At 45.1% G+C, this 10,055-nt stretch overlaps 1 protein-coding gene across 1 annotated transcript in view; it reads right to left on the reverse strand.

The window, feature by feature from the left end:
• Positions 1-3,006, reverse strand: part of ENTREP2 (endosomal transmembrane epsin interactor 2) — a 92,806-nt gene extending 89,800 nt beyond the window's left edge. The window contains exon 1 of the mRNA XM_047769205.1: positions 2,773-3,006. Within this exon, the coding sequence (XP_047625161.1) occupies positions 2,773-3,006 (234 nt within the window). The remainder of the gene's footprint in view (positions 1-2,772) is intronic.
• Positions 3,007-10,055: the final 7,049 nt, after the last annotated feature.

Consider the following 10,055-nt stretch of genomic DNA (forward strand, 5'->3'; position numbering starts at 1 on the left):
CATCCGCTAGCCCTCAGCCCTCCTCCGTCTGGGAAATCTCTTCTTTGGAGTCTTCCACTTTTGCCTGAAATACTTCCCATTGCAGCTAGAGGGCAGGCAGATGCCCCAGGCTCTACCCCCTGGATGCGACATGTCTACAGTGGTCCTCAGGCAGGAGTTTGGGACGCAAAGAGGCAGACACTCAAAGGCTTCCATTCTGTCCCTGCAAATAGCAGTTCCAGCTTCCAAAAGGGCATGAACTGGGCCCAGGGTCAGCACAAGCCCAGGGGTGATGACGGGGCTGTCCTCCTGGGGTTCCTTTGTGTGATTTGGGATGTCACTCCTCTCCTGGCTTTGCAGCCCCCAAATGTGAGTTCTGACTCTGAGATCTAGGGGTGCTCTAACAATTCCTTCTAATGGAGAACAGCTTGAACTGGTTTCTCCAAAATTTAGAAACCAGACTGATACATACAGCCTGAATCAGTGGAGGTGCTCCATTGGCTGGCTCCTACATATCAGTCTGTGACATCCTGAAAATCCCAGTCCTTCCTGGGGATGCACAGCTTTGCTGGTATCCAAACCAAGTCCCAGGGGAGTGTGTGGAACAGGACAAAAGTAGTTTAAAAACTATTTGGAATAATAAATGTTGTAAGAATTATCCCCCACAAGTTGGAAATGAATGAGAAGGGGAGGAGTAGATGGCTTGACAGACCTTAAATGAATTATCAAGACGCTAAAATCAAAACACTAAGGTAACGGATTAAAAACAATTTGAGTTCAATGGGGTAGAATAGTTTCAGAAATCATACTGATAATCTACAGGAATCTAGCATATGAAAACCGCATTTAAATTCAGTAGGAAAAAGATAGTTTGCTAATAAAGGGTGCTGGCATAATATGCTATTCATTTATAATTATCTCAAAATATATAGAGATAAAATATATTTGACTAAGCTGATCATATATCCATAGAAAACCCTAATTCTAAAACATACATATACCCTGCTGTTCATAGCAGCACGATTTACAATAGCCAAGACGAGGAAGCAACCTAAGTGCCCACTGATGTAGGAATGGATAAAGAAAATGTGGTACATATATACAATGGAATATTAGCCATAAAAAATGAATTAATGCCCTTTTCAGCAACATGGATGGAATCAGATTGAGTGAAGTAAGGCAGATAGAGAAATACAAATATCATATGATATCACTTACATGTGGAATCTAAAAAAAAATGGGGGAGTTCTCATTGTGGCACAAAGTAAATGAATCCGACTAGTATCCATGAGGATGCGGGTTTGATCCCTGGCCTCGCTCAGTGGGTTGAGGATCCGGCATTGCTGTGAGCTGTGGTGTAGGTTGCAGACATGGCTCGAATCCTGCGTTGCTGTGGCTGTGGTGTAGGCCATCAGCTGTAGCTCCGATTCGACCTCTAGCCCTGGAACCTCCATATGCTGCAGGTGCAGCCCTTAAAAAAAAAAAAAAAAAAAAAAAAAGCAAAAAATAATAAAAGTAATAAAAAAATTTAAAAAATGATACAGAAGAACTTATTTAAAAAACAGAGAACAAACTATGGTTACCAAAAGGGAAAGGGGTGGTGGGAGGGATAAATTAAGAGTTTGGGATTAACATATATACACTACTACTATATATAAAATAAACAATAAGAACCTACTGTACAGCACAGAACTATAATCAATGTCTTATAATAACCTATAACAGAAAAGAACCCAAAAAAGAATACACACACACATGCACATAACTGAATTGCTGTGCTGTATACCTGAAATTAACATGACATTGTAAATCAACTGTACTTTCATAAAAAATAAAAAAATTAAAATATAGATATGACTAAGAGTATAAATTAAAACAATAAAAATACAGGAATACATAAAAGAATGGTTTCATAAACATGGGTATGTGGAGTCCTTATAAAAGCAAACTGAGTCTCAGAAATTATGACGTCTCAAAACAGAAGACAGACTAGGACAAAGGGTAAGGGATGACTGGCCAACTAGGCCTGGGGCTGAACGGTTAGAACAAACACATTTCCCACTGAGGCTGCTAGGCTTCTAGGGGTCTGGGGCTCCTGGATATATTTTCAGGAGATGGGCAAAGAGTTAATATCCCTAACGGCATTAGGAATGAGAAAGGTGACATAAATACAAAAGCAGAGGGAGTTAAACATAAGAAGATGATGCTAGGACTAACTGCCAGTAAATTTGAAAATCTAGAAAAAATACAGTTGTCCTTTGAACAAAGGGGGTCAGGGGTGATGACCTCCGTACAATCCCAAATCCATGTATAACTTTAAGGTCTGCCCTCCAATTCAACCAACCACAATCCAGCACTCTTATAGTTTGCATCTATGGGAAAAAAATCTGCCTATGAATGGACCCTCACATTAAAATCTGTGTTCAGGGTCCACTGTAAGTAGTTTCTATGAAATTATCAATGAATAAAATTGGCACATGTGGAAAAAAACCCCAAGGTTTACAAAAACATGAAAAGAGAGGGTGGGAATAACACATACACATTACTGTATAAAATAGATGATTAATGAGAACCTACTGTATAACACAGGAATATCAGCTCAATAGTTTCTAATAACCTCTGCGGGAGAAAAGAATGGGTGTATTTATATGTACGAATGATTCACTTTGCTGTACACCTGAAACTAATACAATACTGTAAATCGACTATACTCCAATGAAATAAAATTTAAAAAATACGTATAAAAAAAGAAAAAAAAAGCCCAAGAAAAGTGTATAAACCATGGAAAAATACTGCAAGGCAATAGCCGAGGATGCCTAGGTGGCCTGAAGTATTTGCCATCTCCTTCAGATCACAGCTGGGCTGAAGTCCCTTGTGTGCCCCACCTATTGGTGACTCTGCTAAAGATTCCAAGTCCTGGAGGAGAGGTCCTATTGGCACTGCCTGGCTCACAGGCCCATCTTGAGGCTGAGTGGCACTGGGCACCGGCAACTCACACAATGGGAAGATGACCTGCCCCAAGGGCATGGGCCAAATAAGCTTCCAGAAACTCCTCCAGTTTAGTCTAATCAATGCATAAAAAGAAGCCATAAGAAAGGCACCAAATGTCTGTCTTCCTTTCTCCCTCCCATGGAACTGTACTGGCCCCCAAGAGTCAAGCTCCCCTGGCAGTTGTCACTATGTCAAGACCTTCAAGGGGTAGATCACTGCCAAGGTGATCACTTGGGTGAGTTCTTGTGCTCTTTTTTTTTCTTTTTTCTTTTTAAGGCTGCACCTACAGCACATGGAAGTTCTTGGGCCAGGGGTCATATGGGAGCTGCAGCCACAGCAGCACCGGATCCTTAACCCACTGAGCAAGGCCAGGGACCGAACCCACATCCTCACAGAGACAATGTCGGGTCCTTAATCTGCTGAGCCACAATAGGAATTCCTTTTTTTTTCTTCCTGTGCTCTTAGCAACTGGACAAAGTTCAGCTTGCCCATTCAAGCTTGTTCTCGCACATCTCAAAAACATGCAAAAGATTACATCATGCAACCATGTCCCTACCTTGGCACTGACCACTAAAGCGCTAATGCTAACATAAATAGCAAGACAGCTTCCTGGGGGAAAAAAAAGAGACTGGGCTCGGCTGGAAAGCACAGTTCGCCACATCAAATAACCTTTCTGTGACCCCAGGGATTCAACATCAAAATAAATCTTTTCCTTCAGCTATTTGACTGAGTTTGTGATGAATTCTAAGACTAATTCTGGAACCATCTCGATCAGTTCCCTGACCTTGACATCTTGGTGTGGGGAGGCTGACAGATTTATTTCAGGAGTGCCCCTGCGTGTTTGGGTCACTGGGAACCACACAGCAGAGCTCTGCAAAGGAAGCCACCAGGGTAGCTTTTCATGAGTCTTTTGAAGCATTGAAAAGCCAGCCTGCCCCTCTTATTTATGGCCCATCAGCCTGCCTGGGAGTAGAAAGGGCTTATACAACAGAAAGGACTGTGCTATTCTCTTACGGAAGCACAAATAAGGCAGATACTGACTTCAGAGACATCAAAAGGGAGGCTTCGGGGAGGTGGGACTGGAGGCTGGGGATTAGAGCCTGAAGGAAGAGGGGAAGCCAATCCTGGAGGGACTCTGAGGAAGCCAAGCAGCGGGGAGGGGCAGAGTCAGGCTTGCTCCATGTCCCACCTGCCACAGAGCGACCCAGGCCAGGCCACGGAACCTCTCTGAACCTCGGGGTCCTGAGGTCCCCACAAACATCAGATGGTGTCGTGGAGGGAAAAGTACAAAGTGCAAATCTTGGTAGTTGTTTGGGTTCACATTCTTAGTATTATAACTGGAGAAGGGGTTTATCAAAACTCACCCCCATTTCTGAACACTTGTTAAGATTCTACCACTTATGCAGACATTCATCTGTGACATCACCTGCCTAAGCCAAGAACCTGGTTCACTCAGGCCCGGCCTTCTTTACTCTGCCCCCTCTGTCCTGCCAATGGCAGTGGAGGGTCCAGAGCTCAGGCCATAATGACGCAGGACCAGAGACCCTTGTGCTGGGTGACACTCAAGACACTGGATGACACTGGTAAGACCCCAGAAACTCCAGTGATCATATGATAGCATGAGGAACCCTGAAAATGTTATGCTGAGGGGAAGGGGTCAGACACAAAAAGCTACACGGTCTATGACACCATTCACATGAATGCCCAGAACAGGAAAATCCATGGAGACAGAAAGGAGACTAACGGTAGCATGGGGCTGGGGTGGAGGCAGGGGTGCGGGGGTGCAGCTAGGGTTATGGGGGTGATGACTAAAGGGTCTCTCTTTGAGGTGAAGAAAATGTTTTAAAAGTAACTGTAGTGATGGGTGCACATATTGGTGCATATGCTAAAAACTTCTGAATTGTACACTTTATTTTATTTATTTATTTTTATTTTTATTTTTTGCTCTTTAGAGCTGCATCTGTGGCACATAAAGTTTCTCAGGCTAGGGGTCAAATCGGAGCTAGAGCTGCCGGCCTACACCACAGCCACAGCAACTCCAGATCTGAGCTGTGTCTGTGATCTACACCACAGCTCATGGCAACACTGGATCCTTAACCCACTGAGCGAGGCCAGGGATGGAACCCGCCACCTCAAGGTTACTAGTTGGATTCGTTTCCACTGTGCCATGATGGGAACTCCAGAACTGTACACTTTAAATGAGTGAAGAGTATGGAATATGAATTCTATCTCATAACTTCTCTAACAGCTTTATGATGTTAAAAAAAGAAACAGGAAGTTCCCATTGTGGCTCAGTGGTTAATGAACCCTGCTAGTATCCATGAGGACGTGGGTTCAACCCTAAAGACCCTTTTAGGTGCAACCCTAAAAAGACAAAAGACCAGGAGTTCCCGTCATGGCACAGTGGTTAACAAATCCGACTGGGAACCATGAGGTTGCGGGTTCGAACCCTGCCCTTGCTCAGTGGATTAAGGATCTGGCATTGCTGTGTGCTGTGGTGTGGGTCGCAGACTCGGCTCAGATCCTGAGTTGCTGTGGCTGTGGCGTAGGCCAGTGGCTACAGCTCTGATTCGACCCCTAGCCTGGGAGACTCCATATGCCGTGGGAGCAGCCCAAGAAAAGGCAAAAAGACCGAAAAAAAAAAAACAGAAAGAAAAAGAAACAGTCACCACCACAATGTTTGCTCTGCACAGGTGTGCCCTGAATATAGGAAGTTTGAGACCAATGAGCTCTACTCCTCCATTTCTGCCTTTGCTCATGACCCTGACCTTGTAGGGAAGTCAGCGGGAGGGGCCCCCCAGGCCAGATGACAGGGGTCAACCCCCTCCCTTCTCAGGTGTCTCAATCCATCTGCCACCACACCACCTGCAGCCTCATCTCTTCCCGGCCTCCCAGGCAGTTCATGACTGGAGACACCAGTCTGGGGGCCTGTTTATGCCCAGAGAGGCAGTGGGTTCTTGTCACATTTGGGGATGTATCTAGCTAGGCACTTGGCGGTCACCCCAGCTTCCCTGACAAGCCAGGGACAGAGCCCCATGTGCCAGCCCCTCCTGACCTGGCTCCACACACCCCACCCCTGGGCCCTACAAGCTTCAGAAGGAAAATTTCAGGTGAGCTGTCCCTTGGTGGGAGGGGGGGAGGTGACATCCCCTGAAAATACAGAAATAGTTAAATCTCAGCAGCATTTTTCTTTTTCTTTCTTTTTTTTTTAGGGCCACACCCACAGCCTTATGGAGGTTCCCAGTCTAGAGGTCAAATTGGAGCTACAGCTACCTGCCTATACCACAGGCACAGCAATGCCAGATCCAAGCCTCGTATGCAACCTATACCACAGCTCATGGCAACACCGGATTCTTAACCCACTGAGAGAGGCCAGGGATCGAACTAGCATCCTTGTGGATACTAGTTGAGTTGATTACCACTGAGTCACAACAGGAACTTCCTCAGCAGCATTTCTTCAATGGAACTATACTGATATATAACAGCATGTAAGTCTGAGGTACACAACACCCCAGAGTTTTTTGGTATACACACGGCTCTCTGCCTCAGTGGTCCTCCCACATGTATGCTGATACATCCATGTGTGTATTTACAAAGAACCACAAGGTGACACAAATCACGGAGCTGTGATAAATAATTAGCACCTCTATGACATGGTGACACTTGCTGAGCTTAGTGTGAGCAGTGCATTAAGAGGTTTCCATTCTCTATTATCACCTCTATTTACAAATGAGAAAGAGAAAAGGGAGGCTCAGAGAGGTTGATCAACTTGTCGGAGAACTGATCAGCATTGGAGCTAGGACTGAATCCAGAACTTGTACTTACAAGTCCACACCAAAGTTTCTCCACATACCTGCATTTCTGACTCATCAAATTGCTTTCATTCCCAGGACATGCTGAGGCCTTTCAACTCCAGCTGTCATTACTGTGTTACCTCCCTGGACTGGCCCACCAACCAATCACTTTTCTTGAGAACGAGCTCAACTATCTCCTGCATGATGCAAAGCTTCCTGAACTCCATGGTGAGATCGAAAGCTTGTCCTCTCTCCTTTCAAACTCACTGCCCATTTGTTAATGATGGCACACTATTCTGTTTTATGATGGTATATTTTTTTGGAGATTTAAAAAAAAATTTAAATGATTTATTTATTTAAATTGAAGTATAGTCAATTCACAATGTATTAGTTTTAGGTATGCAGCAAAGTGATTCCATTTATATATAGGTATGTATGTATGTATGTATTTTCAGGTTCTTTTCCTTATAGGTTATTACAAGATATTGAATACAGCTCCCTGCACTATACAGTATGTCCTTGTTGTTTCTCTTTTTATAGGTAATAGTTTATATCTGTTAATCCCAAACTCCTATTTTATCCCTACCCTACTCCTTGTCGCCTTTGGCAACCACAAGTTTGTTTTCCTTGTCTGAGGGTCTGTTTCTGTTTTGTAAATAAGTTCATTTATATCATATTTTGAATTTCACATATAAGCGACATCATATGTATTTGTCTTTGTCTGGCTTACTTCACTTAGTATGACAATCTCTAGGTCCATAATGGTGGTATTTTAACTCTTTTTCTCTTCTTAGAAAGCTGTTGTGGCACCTTTGAGAACTGGGACTCCCTTTTGTGACCCACAGCTGGGATGCAAATAGAGGACATGCAGCCTAGCATTCCTGGTAAACAGCTTCCACACTACCACCCCCCACCCCCAGAATCCAGATACAGCTTCAGAATCTTGCTCAACACTGTTCTCAGCACTTGCTGCCAGATGATGAAAGCTAGCACTCAAGGTGAAACCTGCTTGCCACAGTAGATTCGCCTATAAAAAAATGCTTCCAGCCAAATGTATGTAAGGATACCATATATGTCAATGCTTACTGAGGGAGAAGTTGTTTATTCCTTAAACAAGCATGATTCACTTTGAGATGACTATATAATGTTGCGGGGGAATGAAGTGTCCTCACTTTGGCCCAGCAGCTGAAGAAACCAATTCTCCCCTCGATGCTTCTGCACTAGGTACAGCCCACATTTGTGGGAGACACCTGCACACAACAGGTATCAGATGCCTAGGAGAATGGAACACATATACCCTGCTGCTAAGTGTGGAAATTCATATAAACCACTTCAGAAACCTGTCTGACAGCGTGGACCAAAGTTAAACACCTGTGCTCCCTATGACCGGAAGTTTCACTCCCAGGCTGGACCAACAGAAAGGCGTGGGGGTGTCCATTGAAGATGGGCACTGGCTCACTGGGAAGGCACCACTCTCAGCAGCCCCTCCCTGGAAAGGTAAAACTGGCTGTGCTGTGTTCATACAGTGAGAGACCAGAGCTACTTGCGATAACATGACTAAACCTAAGAGTAATGATGAATGAAAGAGGCAGAAAACAGAAGGGGACGTGACCTCTGATTCTGTTCCTGTAACACTGAAAGCTGGGAAAAACCCCTTGGTGCCAACAGAGGTTAGGGTAGTGGGTACCCTCGGGGAGGATGACTGGCAGAAGGAGAGACGGGGGCTGGTGATGATTTGTTTCTGAATCTGGTGCCTGTTACATGAGTAGGTTCATTTTGTAAAAAGTCACAGAGCTGGACACCTATGGGATGGCAGGAAACCAGAAAGGAAGCTGCGTTTTGATCTTGGCTCTCCACATGCTGCTTCCTCTACCTGGAACACACCTGTCTCACACTGTGGCCAACACCTGGGGAGAGGAGGACAGGGCAGGGATGGGTTTTCCAAGACCCAGCACAAGCTTCACTCCTCTGAGAAGCCTCCTCTTCTCCCCCAGAGGGACTGAGCCACCCAAAATTTGAGTTTCCTGCTCCCCATGCACCTCTCTCTTGGAGCACTCCCTGCAGGGCAGTCCATAAGCTCCATCAAAGTGACAGGGCTCAGCCCAGGACAAGGCCTGCATTTTTGCCTTTGCATCCCTGGGGCTGCTTAGGCCTGGCACAAGTGACTTCTCTCAGCCAACTCTGAAGTAAATGGATGAATGAAGAAGGATAGGAAAATGTGTGGATGCACAAGTGTCGCTTTAGTTAATTTGACTACATCTTACGGGCTTCAAGAAGATTATGTTTTCTATTTTCTGTATTTGGTGATGCTTGGACATCTTGGGGTCTTGCTGATCCTGGAGATACTGCCCTGTCCAGGCCTAGCTGTTGTCTAGATGGGATACAGCTGGCCTGTACACCACGAGAAGCAAACTGCAAATCCAGAGCCTACAACCCCAGCCATCTCCTTTATCTAATGCTCACATACCAAGCCAATAGTCCCCTGCCTGAAACATCCTAAGGCTGGGGATCTCACAACTAGGGACCACCCACCCCCTTGGCCTGAGCCTGATTACTTTATTCAAACTAGCCAATCCTAGGCTTGCCTACTCTAACCCACCCATTCCTTCTGGGAAAACCACAGCAAAGGCTTGCACCCTCACTCTCCTTTTGCTCCGTCTGCCTCCTGACTGAGCCTGGTGCTTCCCCGTGTGGCCCTGGGTGGCCTGGTGGGCCTCCTCCTCCTGGCAACTGTAAGGAATACACTCTTCTTTCCAATAGTTGTTTCTGTGTCTGTCATCCTACCATACCTGGTTAAAACAAATCCCAGGCATTGTTGAAAACAATCTTGCAGAGTTCCCATTGAGGCGTGGTGGAAATGAATCCAACTAGGAACCATGAGGTTGTAGGTTCGATCCCTGGCCTTGTTCAGTGGTTAAGGATCTGGTGTTGGCATGAGCTGTGGTTTAGGTCATAGACAGGGCTGGGATCCTGCATCGCTGTGGCTGTGGCAGTGGCAGAGGCTGGAAGCTATAGCTCCGATTCGACCCCTAGCCTGGGAGCCTACATATACCACAGGTGCGGCCCTAAAAAGCAAAAAAAAAAAAAAAAAAAAAAAAGGGAAAGATAGTCTTGCAACTTAAAGCATTATAAAGCCTCCTCCAACCACCTATTACCCTATATTTTCAATAAATACCCGTGCTTCTAATGTATTAATGCATATCCCGCAGTGCAACTCAGGGATACTGAATACATAAGTATCAAATGCTACTTCTGATACCCAAGATCACAGAATATAATAGAAGATGCTCT

The sequence above is a fragment of the Phacochoerus africanus genome, chromosome 2 (genome assembly GCF_016906955.1).
Source record: "Phacochoerus africanus isolate WHEZ1 chromosome 2, ROS_Pafr_v1, whole genome shotgun sequence".
NCBI lineage: Eukaryota > Metazoa > Chordata > Mammalia > Artiodactyla > Suidae > Phacochoerus > Phacochoerus africanus.